Here is a 19,066-nt window from a genome sequence, read left to right as displayed (position 1 = left end):
TGTGCTGCTTCCTCTATCCACAAAGATCTTCCTGCCTTGCTATGCATACTTTTAGAACTAGTTCAGGTTTTGTCACTTTACCTCTAAAAGTCTTCCACAATATCTCCCTATAGAATTAGTTATCCTTAGGTGGAGGGAAGTGAAGGGAGGGGAGGATGTATGGGGGTAGGAAAGATAGTAGAATGAATCAGACAGACATTATTACCCTATTGACCAGTGGGATTCTACATCATGTACAACCAGAAGAATGAGAAATTATACTCCATCTATATATGATGTATCAAAGTGCATTTTACTAATTAGAACAAGTAAAAAAAAAAGAATTGTTATCCTTTTTCCTGTGTTCCAATAACAACTGGAATACAAATTTCATTGCAGAACTTTTCAGATTATATTATATGACATCTATTTACATGTCCATCTCCCAGACTACACTGGAAGACCTCTGGAGGCAAGAGTATATCCACAGCTCATTTTCATTAGCTACACCAGATGGCCTGGTATTTAGCACTTATTAGGTGACCCATAATAACTGAAGGAAAAATAAGGGATTTATTTACTTGTATTTATTTATTATCAGCAGCTTTTTCACTGTTAATGTACTTTTTAAAAAAATTGAGATATAGGGGCCAGGGAGATAGCTCAGTGGAAAAGTATCACAAAGAAAAATAAACTAAAAATTGATCTATAATTCACCCTTCGAAGGTGTGCAATTCATTGGCTTTTGGAACATTCCCAAGATTTTCCAACTATCACTGCTATTTAATTCTGAAATATTTTCATCATTCTCTAGAGAAACTTGACACATTAACATTCAATTCCCATTCCAACACCACCCTATGTCCACAGCCACCATTAATCTATTTTCTGTTTCTATGGATCTGCCTGTTTAGGACATTTCACATAAATGAAATTATAAGTGGTGTTTTATATCCAACTTCTTTCACTTAGCAAAATGTGGATTCACCCATTCTATAACACACAATAGTACTTCTTCTTGATGAACGATATTCCACTGTATGGATATAAAATGTTTTACTTTAACCTTGCCAAAACCCTTTAAAAGTCAATTTCCCAAACATATGCAACATAAGGATCTCATTATCCAACATCAATCTAGCTATCTAATCTTATTTTACACCAATTCCTAATATAAACTTTTATTTCTAAAAGGCTGGTCTCCTCAGTATTCCATATAACTTAACCCATTTTATTGTTTGTCTAAAATCTGCTCCCATGTTTCTCCCAGCAATATAAAATTTCCTAACCTTTAATCCCCCTCCAGTGTGCTTCATTTGTGTAAATGCTGTCTCTACAACAACAGCATCATAAATCCCTTAAAGGCAGAGATATCTTATGTCTCAGGTATTTCCAATTGTGCTAGAAATGGAATGTACAATAAGTATACAGATAATATTTACTAGACAATATTTTTGATACATATTTTTGTAAGATATCTCAGTGAAGATCATAAGGGTCCTTTAACAAACAATTTCCCTATCATATGCAAAAGTAGAGAATTATTACTTTTTACCTATTTACCCTTTGTTACATGAAGTGAGCAGCAGTTTACTGTGTGCACAGCACAGTATATACTCATGTAATAGATGCTGACAGACTTTATGGGCAAAAAAATCTGAAAATACTTTAACTCAGATTTGAAACCTCAAAAGAATACCAAAGTATGAGATTTTAGAATTATAAATAACTTTTCAAATCATCTGCAGTTTTAAAAGTTTTTTTCTTTTTTTTTTTAAGTTTTTTTCTTTGTTGTACTGGGGATTGAACCCAGGGTCTAGGAAAGTGCTCTACCACTGAGCAACATACCACCCAGACCTAACACTTCTTTTCTCCCTCTCTCTCTCTCTCTCTCTCACATATGTGGGACTGAATCCAGGGGATACATCTGCAATCCTTTTAATTTTTACCTTGAGAAAGGGTCTAATTAAATTGTCGAGAGTGGCCTGAAACTTGTGATCCTCCTGTCTCAGCCTCCCCAGTTGCTAGAATTATAGGGGTGCACCACTGCACCTGGCTTAAAACATTTTTATTAAGGCAACAAAACCTTTTGCTAAATCAATCTCATGCTGACACCCAACAACAACAATGCTGGTAAAAATAATAATAATGAAGCAGATGTTCATTGAGTGCTTACTAACCATAAGATTCAGTTTAAAGTACACAATGCAGTAAACTCATCTAATTCTCATAACCAATATATGAAGTAGGTGTTCTTTTATAATGTATGTGGGTGATGTGTGTTTGTGGGTGATGTGTGTTTGTGCGTGCGTGTATGTATATAGCTGGGAATTGAGCCTAGGGCCTAGTAAATGCTGGGCATATGTTCCACCCTAGTCCATCAAGTAGGTATTCTAATTTTATGAATGGGTAAACTAAGGAAGAAAGATTAAAGTTGAGAAACAGTGAACTATAATGTGAGCCCAAAGAGTTTTGCTACAAAGATTTCCCTTTCTTTATTACTATGCATCACTGTAAAGTATGAAGTAGAAGTGCTTTGATTTAAATAGGGCTAGAGGCTGAGCCTCTTACCTGTTTAGGTTTCTACTTAGTTCCTTTCTGGCACCTCTATGGCATCATTCCTGAAGTTCAAGGAAATATGGTATGAAAAACCCAATTCTGGTCCAACCTCCTTTAGTATATAGTTGAGGAAACAAAACTCAGAGTTGAAGTGACTTTCCAAGTTTACAGAGCTATTCAATTGTACAGCCATGATTAAAACACAAATTTTTCATTCTATATAAAAACTCTAATTAACTGCTGTTCTTTGGGATTAAAAAAAAAGTACTCAGGCATTTCTAAAAAGGATAAAGAAGTCTTATTAAGCCTTTTACCTAATACCTACTTTTCAGTTACAGACTCTGCAGAGGGCCCAGCAGCATTCTGACCATTAGTGCCAACCTTCCCCACTTTCTTCACAGACTCCAGAGCTCTTAAAGTACTGTCAGTACTACGTGGGATTAGCTGGGAAACACTGTTTTCTGCATTTGATATTCCATTTGTACTTGGAACAATTTTCCCGGTTGTTTCAGTACTTCCTATGACAGAAATGACATTTCCGGCTGTGGTTGTGACAGTGTTGTTTACACCAACTTTATTTAGAAGAGGAAACGTTCTTACAGTCGCATTGATCTTTTTGTTCCTTAATCGATACCTGTTTAAAAACAACATTGGTGAATATCGTTCTAAATCTTATTCTAAGGAAGAAAAAGGCAATGGGAAATATGTTTAAAAAAGAAAACAGTTTTGAAAAGTTTCTTTAGCTAAATATCAAATAGTCTATACCAAATGTACTGTTACAAATGACACATGAAAATATAGATACTATTTACATATGTCTATAATGTACATGTATACATAGACACAAAAGTAATATAGCAACCAAGGTACACATGTATTCAGAGAATAATTTTTATTGAGTGGAAAGAAAATGCTTGAAGATCTTATATAATTGAAATATAAAGTAAAATATGTAAAACCAACAAGAACCAGTACCAAATTTGATTGGGAAACACAGAATGAAAAGGAAAGATATACAAGAATTGAAAGCATCCTTCAGTTATTTGGGAGGCTAAGTCAGGAGGATCTGAAGTTTGAGGCCAGCCTTGGCAATTTAGCAAGACCCTGTCTCAAAAAACAAAAGTCTCACTAAATTGTACAGTCTGGTTCCAACCTTGTGATCCTCTTGCCTCAGACTCCCAAGTCACTGGGATTGCAGCTAACACCAAACGCAGCCACAAAACTCAATTTTTTAGCGAGGGTTGGGGTGGAGAGGTTTGTTACCAGGGATTAAACCCAGGGTGCTTAACAAAAAAGCTACATCCCCAGTCCTTTTTATCTTATTTAGAGAGACAGAGTCTCACTGAGTTGCTTAGGACTTTGCTAAGTTGCTGAAGCTAGCTTTGAACTTGAGATCCTCCTGCCTCAGTCTCCCATCAAGCTGCAGGGATTACAGGCATGTGTTACTGTGCCTAGCCCAAAACTCATTCTTTTTTTTTTTTTTTTTGTAGGGGGGACTGAACTCAGGGGCATTTGACCACTGAGCCACATCCCCAGCCCTATTTTATTTACAGATAGGGTCTCACTGAGTTGTTTAGTGCTTCACTTTGGCTGAGGCTGGCTTTGCGATCTTCCTGCCTCAGCCTCCTGAGCCGCTGGGATTACAGGTGTGCACCACTATGCCCAGCTCTCTCCAATATTTTTAAGTGGTGAGAAATTAAGTTTTATATGAATGAAAAGAAGTCTACATACATTTGGGGTCATCATTATGTCTAAATATGATATTAATATTATACATAAACATAGTTTTAGTGACAAGCAATGCTTTCATAATAGTTTCCCTTTTAGTCCTTCAAGATCTAGCAACAGCTTCATTATTCAATCCTTTCTCTTTCTATCTCACCGAATACATACACTGATAGGGAAGATGAAGCTTAATAAAAGACAAGGGCTCCCAGAACAGGCTGGCTGAAGGTTGAATAATAGGCACATGAAGTTTATAACAAAACAAAACAAAAAAAAGATGAAACACAATAAAAACAAGGTACAGTGGCGCATGCCTGTAATCCCAGCAACTTGGGAATGAAGGTGGGTTCAAAGCCAGCTTCATTAATTTAGTGAGATCCTTAGAAACTTAAGGAGTCCCTGTCCCCAACAAAAGGGGATAGGGGTAGGGTGGGAATGTTAAAAAAAAAAAAAAAAAAAAAAAAAGCACATGAGTTCAATCCCAGTACTATAAGAAGACTGGTGATGGCCAATTTATGTCATTGTGTAAACACTGGGGGAACCAACGATTACTTCTTAGAGGAGGAGGAACATGAGCAGACCTATATTTCAAAGGCAATTTGATGGCATGAAGAGGTCAGAAACCCTTGTGCTTTCCAACATTTTTTCTGAAGGCTGCTTATTCTTCTCTTCCAATTTCTTATACAAAATGCTCAATTGTGCCTTGCTATCCATACTCAAATGACAATTTCAGATATTCATAAGGTGGTTAAGCAAGCAAAAAAATAAATGAGGAGTCAGGGTTCATAATGAACTTCTAGCATCTGGGCAGCTAAAGGGTGAAACAGAATTTGCAGTTCATACTTGAGAAACCCAACTGCTTCCTATTTTTAAATCATCCATAAGTTCCCTCAAGTACTTAGAAATACTCCCATCTTAGAAACCAATATCTACCATTAATTCCTCTCTTGCCTGTTCCCAAGCAGAGCAGTTAAATGTTGGTGGAGAAAAAAGGTGCAATATGCTTTATAGATTCTAGTTCAAAATTATGAACTATTTAAAATGGCCAAGCAATTCATTAATACATTTCTTTAGTAAATCTACTTTTCTACATCTAACAACCTTTTCCATTCCACCCTCCAGAGTGATATTGTATATTGTATGTGATATTGTATCCCTCCTAACAAAGAAAAGAGATGAATCGAGAATTATCTTACTATAACCAATTCTACTAACCTTCCTGTATCTATAGTCAAGCACTCTTTCTAAGAAAGGGACATAGAGTTCCTGTTCCTAAAGCAAATCTTTCCACTTGTGCCTCACTTGTGTGTCTCAAGATGATTTGTCTCCTCATAGACTTCAATTCTGTAACTATTTTTCTATTTATTTCATTACAATGTTTACTTCAATGTCATTCTAAACCATCTCCCATTCAATCATTCTTTCCTCTTGTATAATTTTCTTCTTAGCGCCAATCAAAGACAGTATGCTTTCTATTTATTTGTTTTATATTAGTCCCTTCTACATCAATGTAAGCCCTGTGAGGACAAGGATTTTGCCTTTCTTATGCACCTCTCCATCTTTAGCACATAATATAGTGTCTCACGCATACTAAATGCTCAATAAATACTTCTTGCATTAATGTGGAGTAAGCTTCAAACTTTGTATGACCAAAAGAACTACTGATTTTCTGTCTCAAAGCATTTCACAGCTCAGTATCATTCAATAATGTAGAATACAAACATTTTTCTTTATAATCCACATTCAATCTGTCCATCTTGTAAGCTCTATTTCCTATATATATCTCAAATATGAATACTTTTCATCAATTCCAATACTATAGTCCTAGGATTATGCTATCAGTCTTGCACCTGGCCCACTGCAGAAGTTTAACTGGTCTCCATCCATATAGACATCAGAGTGACATCTCTTTCTTTCTTTTTTTTTGGTACCAGGGATTGAACTAAGGGCACAAAACTATTCAGCCACATCCTCAGTCCTATTTTGTATTTTATTTAGAGACAGGGTCTCACTGAGTTGCTTAGTACCTCATTGTTGCTGAGGCTGTCTTTGAACTCGCGATCCTCCTGCCTCAGCCTCCTAAGCTGCTGAGATTATAGGCATGTACCATCTCGCCCAGCCAGAGTGACATTTCTTAGACAAAATTAAAATCTCATCATTCGATTTGAATAAAATCCTATAATGGCTTCCTGTTGCAATCAGAATAAAATCCATAGTCTTTGCTGTAGCTTACCAAACTGCTGAAATGTATTATTTACATGTTACTGTTCCTGTTTCCCCACTTAGAAGCACTTCAGACAGTACCAAGGCCATAACAACCTTTTTAAATGAGTTAGGTGATTCCAGATTTTTGACACTTTTCAGAATTGCAACAATTCTTGGGAACAGATTTCTAATATACTTTTAATAAAACATATCCACTTAAATATTTATTATAAAGAGGGATTGTTGGGCATTTACATTTTATATGGTTAGAGGGGTATGTAGTAGAGAAAGCAAGCAAGGGTAAAATTAAGTCGAATATATATTTGTTAAGCTTTTGGTGTGTTATGTGAACTAAGATAAAAGGACTTGTCAAAAATCTGTGAGATTAGCAACGTAAATTTTTTAAATCAAGATGATACGGCAACATTGCCTCATTCTCTAATCCTTTGTATGACTCCTATTTGTTTTAAAAGCAGTAGAGAGTGTGAAGCTGTCTGGAAATAAGAAATAGGAACTGTAGATTACTTTATTTTTGACATAAACATTTTGAGTTTATTCAGATATTTGGTAGATTCAGGAAATATAAAGAGATAAATGAAGATAAATGAAGCACACAGATAAGTAACACTTGCAATACAGACATTTTATAAAAACTAGTTATAATTACTACATATGGAGTGTTGCTATGGTTTGAACATGTCTGGCAAAGTTCATGTGTTGGTAACTTAATCCCCAATGCAACAATGTTGAAAGGAGGGACCTTTAAGAGATGATTATGTCATAAGGTCTCTGCCCTTAAGAATGGATTCATGCTTCTGGGCATGGTAGAGCACTACTGTAATCCCAGTAACTAAGGCAGGAGGATCCCAAGTTCAAGGCTAGCCTCAGCAATTTAGGAAGGCCCTGGGCAATTTGCTGAAACCCTGTCTCAAAAAAGACTGGGGTTAAACTCCCCTCAGTTCAATCCCTGGTATCATTAAAAAAAAAAAAAGAAAAGTTAATGTCAATACCACAGGAGTGGTCTCCTGATAAAACCCGATAAATGAGCAAATTCAATCTCCTTTTGCCTTCCACCATGGGATGATGCGAGAGACCGGTAACAGATGTGTCCCCTTAATCTTAAAGACTTCCCAGCCTCTACAACAGTGAGCCAAATAAATTTATGTTTATATAAATTATCCAGTCTATGAAAATAATAGAACACTGAAGAAAAAAACTATAGAAGACACTGAAAGAGGGAAAGACCTCCTATATTCTTAGATAGGCAGAATTAATATTGTTAAAATGGCCATATCACCTAAAACCAATCTACAGATTCAATATAATATCCATCAAGGTACCAATGATATTATTCACAGAACTAGAAAAAATACTCCATTCATATGGAAAGATAAAAGACTCAGAATATCCAAAGCAATTCTAAACAAACAAATAGGCATCACAATACCAAACTTTAAATTGTACTACAGACCTATAGTAATAAACTACACAGTACCAGCATGAAACAAATAGTCACATAAATTAAGGGAACAACAGAGACAAATCCACATAGATACAGTCATTTTATCTTTGACAAAGGTAGCAAAAACTTATGGAGAAAAGATAGCCTTTTTGGGTTGTTGTTGTTTTTGGTACTGGGGATTGAATTCAGGGGCACTCAAACACGAAGCCATATCACCAGCCTAATTTTTGTATTTTCTTTAGAGACAGAATCTCACTGAGTTGCTTAGTATCTAGCTAAATTGCTGAGGCTGGCTTTGAACTTGAGATCCTCTTGCCTCTGCTTCCCAACCCTCAAAAGGTAGCCTTTTAAACAAATGGTGCTGAAAAAATTGGCTAATTATATATAGATGAATGAGACTAGACCCTTATCTCTCATCCTGCACAAAAGTATACTCAAAATGGATAAAAGACCTAGGAATTAGACCAAAAACTTAGCAAATGCTCGAAGAAACATAGGGTCAACATTCCAACACACAGGCACAGGCAACAACTTCCTCAATAGGACACTTAAAGCTCAGGAAATAATACCAAGATATGACAGCATCAAATTTAAAAGCTTCTGCACAACAAAGGAAACAATTAAGAACATGAAAAATAAGTCCACAGAATGAGAAAAATCTTTGCCATGTACTCTTCTGACAAAGGATTAATAACTAGAATACAAAAAGAACACAAAGAACTTAAACACAACAAACAAAAAACCGAGTCAATAAATGAGCAAATGAACTAAACAGACATTTTTCAAAAGAAAAAAAAAATAACAATAGCCAACAAATATCTACAAAATGTTCAACATTTTTAGCAATCAGGGAAATGCACATCAAAACTATATTAAGATTTCGTCTCACTCCATTTAAAATGGTAGCCATCAAGAAAAAAATAAAAATAAATGCTGGCAAGGGTATGGGGGAAAAGGAATACTTGTATACTCTCGGTGGACTGTAAATTAGCACAACCACCATGGAGGTTCCTCAAAAGAATAGAATGGATCCACAATATGACCCAGGTCTACAATTCAGTGGTATTTATCCAAAAGAATTAAAATCAGCATACTACAGCAACATATGCTTACTCATGCAGTACAACTTAACAACAGTCAAATTTAGAACTAGTATAATTGTCTGTCAACAGATGAATAAATAAAGAAAATGTGTTATATATACACAATGGAGTTAGAACTAGTGCAGGTGTCTATCAATAGATGAATGGATAAAGAAAATGTGTTATATATACACAATGGAGTTTTAGTTGGTCATAGGAACAAAATTATGTCTTTTGCTGGAAAATACATGAAACTCAAGGGCATTATGTTAAGTAAAATAAATCAAACTCCTTGAAGGTCAAGGGTCCTATGTTTTCTCTGATATATGGAAGCTAGAGGAAAAAAAAAAAAAAAAAAAAAAAGTGCGTGGGGGGGCAGTCTCATGAAAATAGAAGGGAGACCAGTAGAGTACAGAAAGGGGACCCCAGGGAGGAAGGAGGAAAAAGAGAGGGGAGGTATTGAGGCATGAAAACCACCAAATATCCAGTCTATAGCATTCTGTTATAGAAGTATGAAACCAGTAAGACAAATGCTATAGCAGCACAGTAAAGAGAACAACCAATATTGCCTAGGTAAGTTAGGGAAGTCTGTGGAGGGAAGATGATACCTAAATATGATAAGAAACAGTTCTCCAGAGAGAAAAGACAGAAAAGCACACAATATAGAGGGAACAACATATGAAAGATTGAACAGTGAAAGAAATCATATGGTAGTCAGCAGTAATTAACTGGATGCACCTTTAAAAAATTATCCATTATGTACCTACCATGTTTGAGCCCTGGGTTCAATCCCAGCACTGCAAAACAACAAAACAACACCCCTCCCCCACAAAAAAGTAAAATCCAAAAAACAATCTATATCTGTATCTATTTCTAAAAGGCAAAGCTTGAAAGTCAGGTTGGACCAAATTCTTTGATGTACTGAGGAATAAACTAAGAATTTAAAGTAGAAGATAAAAATGACACATCTTTTAGAAAGAAAATCTTGGTAGAAACAGAAAAGACAAGATGAGACATAGAGAAATGTTACTAAAAAACTAATTAACCACTAGGGTACTTAACATTGAGCTATACCCCCAGATCTTTTTATTTTTAATTATGAAACAGAGTCTCCCTAAATTACAGAGGCTGGATTTGAACTTGTGATCTTCCTGCCTCAACATCCAGAATCACTGATATTCCAGACGTGCACCACTGCATCCAGTATAATTTGACTATTTTTATTATTAATAAATTTATTACTACATTGAAAGTTTTGTAAGTGATAATAAAGTTCTGAACTAGGTTCTGGGGATAGAGTAGGAAGCAAGCTTGAAGATATGAGAGGTATAAAAGATTTTCAGATGGGGCACTGGTTGAGGGTGGAATGACAATGAAATGAGTTTCCTCTCTGACGTTTTAGAACTAAGCAAGGTCCTCTCAAGATCTTTCTATTTGAGCTAAAATGCTTTACTTCAGATATGGATAAACTGAATTTTATCTCCCAGAATCTTAAAAATTATCAATGTGAAATTCTCTATACAGAGTTAGACTGGGTGCATACAGCGTCTTTTTTTTCTTTAGGACTCCTGCAGCCTCTTTGGCTCTTTAAAGTGAGGGGGGGAAAAATCAAGAGAAGCATGTTTTTGCTCTTGTTTTTTTTTTGTTTGTTTGTTTTTTTTTGCACACACACATAATCTTCTCTATCATGCCACTGCTACTGGAGAGCTCATTAAGTGCAGGGCTCAGTGATAGCCAGGGAGGAAAGGAGACAACAAAAAACAACATATAGTCCATGGAGCTTACACTTAGTTAAGTAAGGTAAGCAAAGACTCAATAAATAGATTAAAGGTTGGATAATTATAGCATGTGGGCCAAAATTGCTTGTTTTTATAAATAAGGCTTATAACCATGCTTTTTATTATTTCTAATTAAAATAAATTAGGTTAAATTGAGGTACTGGAAATTGAACCCAGGGCTGCTCTACCATGAATCTATGTTTCTAGCCCTTTCTATTTTGAAACAGATCTTGCTAAGTTAACCCAAGCTGGCCTCAAACTCATGATCCTCCTGCCTCAGCCTCTCAAGTAGCTGGAATTACAGGTATGTGCCACCATGCCAATTTTACATATTGTATATGGAGGCTTTTTTCTTGCAATTCATAGTTGAATGGTTCTAACAGAAGTTGCATGGCTCTGCTGGGTACAGTGGCACATGTTTGCAATCTCAGCTACTCAGAACAAAGGCAGGAGGACTTATTGCCAAGTTCAAGACCAGCCTGGGAAACTCAGTGAGACTTTTTCTCAAAATAAAAAACAAAATGCTGGGGATGTAGCTCAGAGGCCAAACACTCCTGGGTTCAATCCTCAGCATTAGCTTCCTGGAAAATAAAAAATTATATGGCCCTCAAAGCCAAAAATATTTACTATTTGGAATTTACAGAAAAGTTTATCAATCACTAAAACAGACCATTAATTAATTGTAATTGTGAAAACTATGACAAAAAGAACCTGGTTCTTATGAAGTAGTAAAGAGATCCCCCTGAAAACATAAAGGATAATCAGATCAAAGGAAAAGACCCAAAGGCAAGGCTGGAAGGACTGGCATTATTAAAAAAAAAAAAAAAAAAAAAAAAACCCAAGGTGTGAAGGAACATGGTATATTCCAGGAACTGACAAAAGTTAAGTGTAGCTTGAGTACAGAGTATAATTAGAGTGTTGCAAGATGAGATCAGAAAGGCTAGCAGAAGTTACATGATGCAGGGCATTAAAGGCCACAACCCAGACTTTATATCTTTATCTGTAAGGCAATGAGAAACTATCACAGATAGCTGCAGAGGAATAATATGAGTAATCTATACTTTTAGAAGATTTCTGTTTTGTGGGAAACAATGGGAGAGGAGGTGTGCAATGGTAGATGCAACTTATGGATTAAGGGAATGATAGGATGGACCATAAGGATGTAAAGAAGAACACAGTTGAGGGATATATAGGAAGTGGAATTGGCAGAGTTTAGGGAATGATTAAGCTGGAAAATATGAAGGAAAGACAGCTGACAAAGGTTCCTACAACATGGCATGTATAACTACTTGACAGGATACACAAGGGGAGAGCAGAATGGAAGGAAAAGGAGGTATAAGAGGAAAAAATGAACTCAATTTAAGTGTAAAGTGTCTAAAAACAAAATGGAGATGTCCACTTAAGAGTTGATACATGTGCCAGCTGTTTAGTTGAAAGGATGAGATCAAATTTTTGGTTAGGTTTAAATGATGAAAGTTTTTGCTAACTGGATGTATGTATCATAGCTTATATCTATTACTTTTTTGTATGGAGTAAACAGACACAGAAAAAGAAATTATCCCTAGGAGAAGAGAGAAGACAGCACAGGCGGGAAAAAAGTTAAAAAGACCTAAAGCCAGAAAAAGAAAATGTACCTGCTTTACCATTTTTGTGAGATTTTTCTGTTCTGCTCAACTGAACTCAAAAGTTCAATTAAAGACAATAGGGGTATTTTCATTCTATACAGTTAGAAGAAATACGGATTCCCAGCTATAAAATGGTCTCAAAATATGATCCTTAAATAAGACTTGAAGTCACTTATAGTATTACTTTTGAGCCTAGATTAAACATCTTATAGTTAAAAAAGAAGAGGTTATTTTGTATTCTAGAGAACTTAAAATGTTAGTTTTTTCCCTTGGTAGTACTGGGGATTAAATCCAGGTGTACTCTACACCACTGAACTGCATCAACAGTCCTTTTTTAAAATCTGACTTTGAGACAGAGTCTTGCTAAATTGCCCAGGCTGGTCCTGAACTTGCCTCAGTCTCCTGAGTAGCTGGGATTACAGGTGCATACAACCACATTCTGCTGTAAACTTTTTTCTTTGGGAACACTACAAAGTTGAAGACTATGAATGATACTGTCATTATAATGATAAAAAATTAAACCCATATGAAAGAGAATTCTCAAAACTTACTTTTCAAGCTCTTCCTGAGAATGGGCAAATGTACAATTTGTTCCTCGTGGACACCCCCCTTGCTGTCGCAAATCTCGGCACATACTAGTCTTGTACTTGCTATTTGGCTGAGGCTACAAAAAAGAAAACATTTAATATGTGAAAAATGATGATTCCAGTTGTTATTCACTCTTGGAACTTCGGAACTTTATAATCATACACTTAATTCTTTATCACATTAGACAAGTAATTCTTGTGCTGAAACAACTACCATTCCATATGTGACATAACCCTGAGTTAGCATTTTAGACATTCTTTCTGAAGATCATCTGAAATGGTTTAATACAATGCAATATCCATGGATAGAAAGATTTTTCTCACTAACTTATTGCTATATTAAAATTGTGATACCAATATTAAATAATTTTAAAAAGCCTTTTAGAAAAAGTCATAAGCTTTGTCCACTTAAGCTTTCCCAGGAAAGGCAGAATACCATTTCCCTGAAAGTGAAAAATTACCAGTTGTAAACTTAGAGGTACAATTTTATTATTAGGCTTAAGCTGTTTAAGTTTACACAAATAATGAGGAAGACTATAAAAATCTTATAGATGCTATAATTTGCATCAAAGTCTCAGAAGAGGTCATTTTTATTTTACCATCTGAACAATATTATTCAGTTGATATTTGAATATAATATCTTCTAATCAAATAAGGATAGAAGAGCGAAAGATAACAGACTCTGGGATAGGTTTAATCCAAGTTGTCACTTACTGACATCATCACCTTAGATGTTCTTTAACCTCTTTAAATTTCAGCTTAGGAACAGAAATTACCTTGTAGGTAGCTGTGAGGATTAGAAATAACATATGTAAAATATTATACAGAGGGACTGGCCCACATTAACTTAACAAATGGAAGTTATTATCAAAATAATGATTATAATTTAACTTTCTCTACAGTACTTTGAAGATAATATCTTATAAATTCAAATGGAAATTCATTCGGGAGATAGTAATGGAGAAAAAAGTGATATCTTCCACCTGTAGAAAAGAACTGAACAAAATCTTTGGAGGGAATCAATAAGCTATACTTGGGTCAAAACCATTCTGTTTTCAGTGAACTCATATCAAAGATAACCTCTACACTCTTGCTGTGCTATGTACTTATCAAGGACATTTAAAACTGAGTTCTCTCAAAAACAAAAAAACAAGAGATAATAAAAACATGAGATGGATGGGGATGTACCTTAGCGGCAAAGCACTTGCTTAGCATGCACAAGGTCTTTGGATTTGATCCCCAGCCACAAAAACAAATGAATAAACAAAAAAGAAGTTATAAGAGAAGAGTCACAGGAAGAGTTCATTAACCAAACAGGTAAAGAAGTTTATGATGAAACTGTGCTAGAGATAAGAGTATCCAGAAGTGCAATAAATGTACATACTTGAGGTGTCTCATGGCCTTTTCTGCTATAATTCTGTATGAAGTCCACAAGGCCATGAACCACTGTTTTAACAGCTACCATTGCATTTTCTAGCTGCTCCCAGGTAGGCGAAACAGCATCTAAAATAAGCATCAAGGGGATGGGGGATGGGGAGAATGTGTTAGCAGTAATTCTCGTGTTATTTACCTCAAAGGTAGACACAGTACAAACACTCGAGCATTTTTTCACATACCTGGATTAGGGTCTATGTTTGCAAGAAGCTCTAAATGAGGCCTTAGTCTATTCAAGTTAGCTGGATCACCGGTTCGTTGCAAAACAATTGTCAATTCCTGAACACTCTTTGCAAATGATTCTGGAGACTGCAGCTAACAAATAGAAAAAAAGAATGGTTTTTACTCTTTGACACATAATATATTCTAACATTTTTAATGTCTCAGTTACTTAACAGGTTTTCAAGTGTCTTCAGATTTCATAGTAGGAGTATCAATGATGAAGTAAATTTTCATCTCAGAATCTGCCCTATGAAACTCATCATTAGACACTTAGAAAACATATTCATAAGCTGTATTAGCTCTCTGGGGTCAGAATACAGATACACTTGAGACCTTGTAAGCCTAGCTACTTTTATACTGGCATCCTATGTTTGTTTCCCTAATACATTTCCTAGTCTATTTATTTATTACCATTAAGTGGCACTAATCACCGAGCCACATTCCCGCCTTCTTATTTTTTTACTTTGAGACAGGGTCTCAGTTGCTCAGGGCCTCTGTAAATTGCTGAGGCTGGCTTTGAACTTGCAATCCTCCTGTTTCAGCTTTTTGAGTCACTGGGATTATAGGTATACATCATTATATTCAGCTGCCCCTAATTTATTTTGAAGGTTAAAAAAATAATATTAAAAAAAATTAGTTTGGAACAGTCTGATATTTAAAAACATGGAAATCTCCACTGTTTGTCTCTTTAGTCCCTTTAGAACAGAGATAGTCTTAAGACTTATAATGGTTTGACTCATGATTTTTTGACTTTACAATGGTGTGTAAGAAACACATATTCAGTAAAAATGTATTTCAATTCCATATTTGACCATTCCCCTGGCTAGTGATAAAACAGTATGATATTCTCTAATAATGCTGGGCATTGGCAGTGAGGCTATATGATCATTGAGGATAAATAATCGATACTTTGTTTAACTGTTTATTCTATGATGATGTTCATTAAGTTAGGTATATTAAATGCATTTTCAACTTAGATGGGTTTACCAGAACACGAGCAGGGGAGCATCTGTATTCTAATACTCTTCTGTATAACAATAATGGTATAAAATTACCATCTTTAATTTTACAAACCTTGTCAATGATAGATTGCATGTGTGATTTATGAGCCAAGTCACCATATAAAAGTGAGGACCACTGTTCAGGTGAAATACGAAGTCCTGCTTCCATAGCAATATGAACGATTTGGGCATCATGTTCTCTGCGTAGTGCCTCATAACTCCGGAATTCCTCCTTTAGCTGCATCAGGGAAGAGTCTTCATCTCTTTTAGTAACCTAATAGAAAAGCAAAAAATAGAACTCATCAAAACTCATCTGCTCTTTTACCCTCAACCACTTAATTCACTTTTTTGGGGGAGTAAAAGAGTCCATACTACATTAAGAGACACCACACAAAGTAGACAGAAGTTAAGATAATGTTCACACCACATTCCTTTTTGGGACAAATTTATTTGTGTAACTAAATATATAGTCCTTCTTTTCAATGAGTTCAGCAATTGGCAGGGAAGAGACACTTGTAAACAAAAAATTATAGGAAGAGTGCTATTATAAAGCTCTATGGCAACACAGAAGAAAGGCAATTAAATGTGATTGTTAAGGGGAGGAAAGTGATCTCTGCAAAAGCCTTCTTTCAGCTAAAGACTACATAAAGAGAATGAACAGGAGTTTTCCAGGTAAAGAAAGATGAGAAATAGAATTCTCAAAAGAGCAGCAGTGATAAAACAGAAACATGAAAGAGCGAAGGACATAGTTAAAGCTAAGATACAGACCAGAGAAAAATCAGATAGCCTTGTATACTGTGTTAAGAAATTTGGATATTATTCTAAAGGGTATGAAAAGTCACTAAGAACTCTTAAGAAAAAGAGTGATATGATCAGATTCATGTTTTAAGAAATATAACTTTGGTAGTAACAGAAATAGATACAGATAAGCAAGAAATCCAGCCAATGAGGGCGGGGGTATAGCTCAGTGGTAGAGCACCAGCCTGGCATGTACTTAAAAGAAAAAAACAAAACAAAACAAAATAAAACAAAAAACCAGAAGAAACTCAGTCAATAGTCAATGGGTATACAAGAGTTAGTTTTCAGAGTTTCACACGAACTAGTGAAATTGTCTAATAACATAAATGTGTAGGTATATGGATGGATAATTTCCACAATAAATGATATGTACTTACTCCTGAACCACTAAAACTTCAGATAAACCATTAAAACTACTAACCAGTAATGATAACCAAAACTTGGTTAGAATTCAGAACACACAAGACTAGTTCAGGTTTTGAAACAGACTGGATAAATCATTCAAATTACTCAAAATTTAGGTTCCCTATTGGTAGAAGAAAATAGTCCTATGCTGAACACTGGGCTGAGGCAGGAAGATTTCAAGTTCAAGGCCAGTCTAAACAACTGTAGCTCAGGGATAAAGAACCTCAAATGTGATCCCAAGTATCAGAAACAAAACAAAAACAAAACAAACAACAACAAAACAACTCCAGACCACCTCTGTGGGTGTTTTATTGCTGTTGTTGGCACATCGGACAATAGTGACAGGCCACCAAGAACATGAATGAGGTAATCAGGTCATAATAAGATCACAATTCTCTTTGGGAATCCATAAATACATTAGAGAAGAGTTTGGGAAAGTTAGAATTTTAATTAATACAATCTCAGGTATTTAAGAAAAAGCAGAATATGAGTGTACCTAGGAAGTAACAAAAATCTATGTTCTATCATAACCTACCTAAAGAAGCAATGAGGAAACAAAAGGAGGAATTATCAACTTAAATAACAGAAAAAACAAAGTTAAAGATCTAGAGGATGGTCTCGCTCATCTAGGCACCATGTATGATACAGTGTGTACCAGGGACAGCATAAGAAGTACAGAAGTCAGACATAGGTAGTGAGCAGAACCTGGTCTTATTGAAGTGCCAACATGTATCAAAATCATCTGTGAAGCTTTGAAAGACAGAATCTCAGATCTAATGAATCAGAATCCCTGGATTCAAAGACTACACAATTAAAAAGTATTTTTGAAATCTTAAGTCCAACTTAAGATAAACTCAATTTGAATTCCTGGGGACAAAGCTCAGGAATGAATATTTTCAAAAGCTCCACAGGTGATTCTAATATGTACCTTCAATTAGGAAATACTGGACTAGGGGCTGGGATTGTGGCTCAGCGGTAGAGCACTCGCCTAGCACATGCAGGGCCTTGGGTTCAATTCTCAGCACCATATAAAATAAATAAGTAAAATAAAGATTGTGTCCAACTACAACTAAAAAATAAATATTAAAAAAAAAAGAACTACCAGACTAAAACTTAGCATCATTAATGCCCTTTGTTCTCATTCCATGTTCAGCAAACTTTTTACAAGAAAATATCTACCAATGTGAGAATTCATAGCATTCAAGAACTGCATTTCTCATTGCAAATTAATAAAGCTCTTGATGTATTATTATATGTGATCTTCACTAGATGATCATCATCCTGAAGACAAATGTACTGTATGAGCCCACAAAATTTAGGTCTCTAGAGTATGAAGATGAATAACAGACCTTGGTCAATGATGAATCTGTTAAAAGTAAATTTCACCAAGTAAGGCCTTCTGGCAGTAAGTCAACATGATATCCTTTTATTCATACAATCACTGCACTTTAACATTTTAAACCATGTGGCAATAAGGATGAAATGAGAACATAAAACTGAAACAACTTTCTAAACTAGTATCACTTATCAGAAGCAGTTATAGATATATGCCAATCATAAACCACAAATCAATATGATACCTATGAAGAAAAACATTGTATCAGTGATACACAGTGTGAAAACCTAGTCATTTCAGAATGGCAAATGATCTCTGTAATTTGGCTGCTTAGCCAATAACTTAATATTTAAGGAATCAGAGATTGATTTCATTTCCCTTGAAATCAAGCATTACAACTGTCATGCATATAAGAGTCCAAACCTCATTATTAGAGTTAAATGAATCCATTTGAATACAATTCTATCATCAATTACCTGTTATCTAAAATTGAACAGTCTGCTAAGGAAATCTTTTTCTGTCTGTACAGTTTTTGTTCTTGGGAATTTAAAAAGAGCAAAATAACCTAAATAGGCTTTGGTTACAAATTAGATGCCTTATTTTCACAGAGGCCCAGGGTCTATTTCTAAGTCCTAGATCTTTCTCAAAATATTACACTCCTGTAATATAGAGAAATTTTAAGGGGATACCTGCTTTCTACCTTTCTGAACACCTTTCACTATCTACCAGCCTGTTAAACAATGAAACATTTTTAAAACATCTTGCCCTTTCTACCAAACAAAAACCACAAAGGATGCAAAATAAGGCAATCCCCTCAATTTTTCATTTTCTTGTCATCCTTAGGATTTCCATATTAAAGACTTTAATA

The 19,066-nt window shown here is 35.2% G+C and overlaps 1 protein-coding gene and 1 non-coding gene across 4 annotated transcripts in view; both read right to left on the bottom strand.

The window, feature by feature from the left end:
• Rc3h2 (ring finger and CCCH-type domains 2) overlaps nt 1-19,066 on the bottom strand; it is a 53,148-nt gene that overhangs the window by 16,253 nt on the left and 17,829 nt on the right. For all 3 annotated transcript variants that reach the window (XM_076845523.2, XM_076845525.2, XM_076845524.2), the window contains exons 6-10: nt 15,733-15,933; nt 14,619-14,751; nt 14,387-14,505; nt 12,967-13,079; nt 2,864-3,172 (exon numbers count right to left, since the gene is read on the bottom strand). In XM_076845523.2, the coding sequence (XP_076701638.1) occupies nt 2,864-3,172; nt 12,967-13,079; nt 14,387-14,505; nt 14,619-14,751; nt 15,733-15,933 (875 nt within the window). The remainder of the gene's footprint in view (nt 1-2,863; nt 3,173-12,966; nt 13,080-14,386; nt 14,506-14,618; nt 14,752-15,732; nt 15,934-19,066) is intronic.
• On the bottom strand, nt 14,833-14,943 carry LOC143393282 (small nucleolar RNA SNORD90). The gene has a single exon (XR_013090578.1). It is a non-coding gene; the product is annotated as a small nucleolar RNA SNORD90 (small nucleolar RNA).

Source organism: Callospermophilus lateralis, chromosome 2 (assembly GCF_048772815.1).
Source record: "Callospermophilus lateralis isolate mCalLat2 chromosome 2, mCalLat2.hap1, whole genome shotgun sequence".
NCBI classification, from domain to species: Eukaryota; Metazoa; Chordata; class Mammalia; order Rodentia; family Sciuridae; genus Callospermophilus; species Callospermophilus lateralis.
Note: the sequence above shows the minus strand (reverse complement) of the source record. Positions and strands in the feature narration are given on the sequence as shown.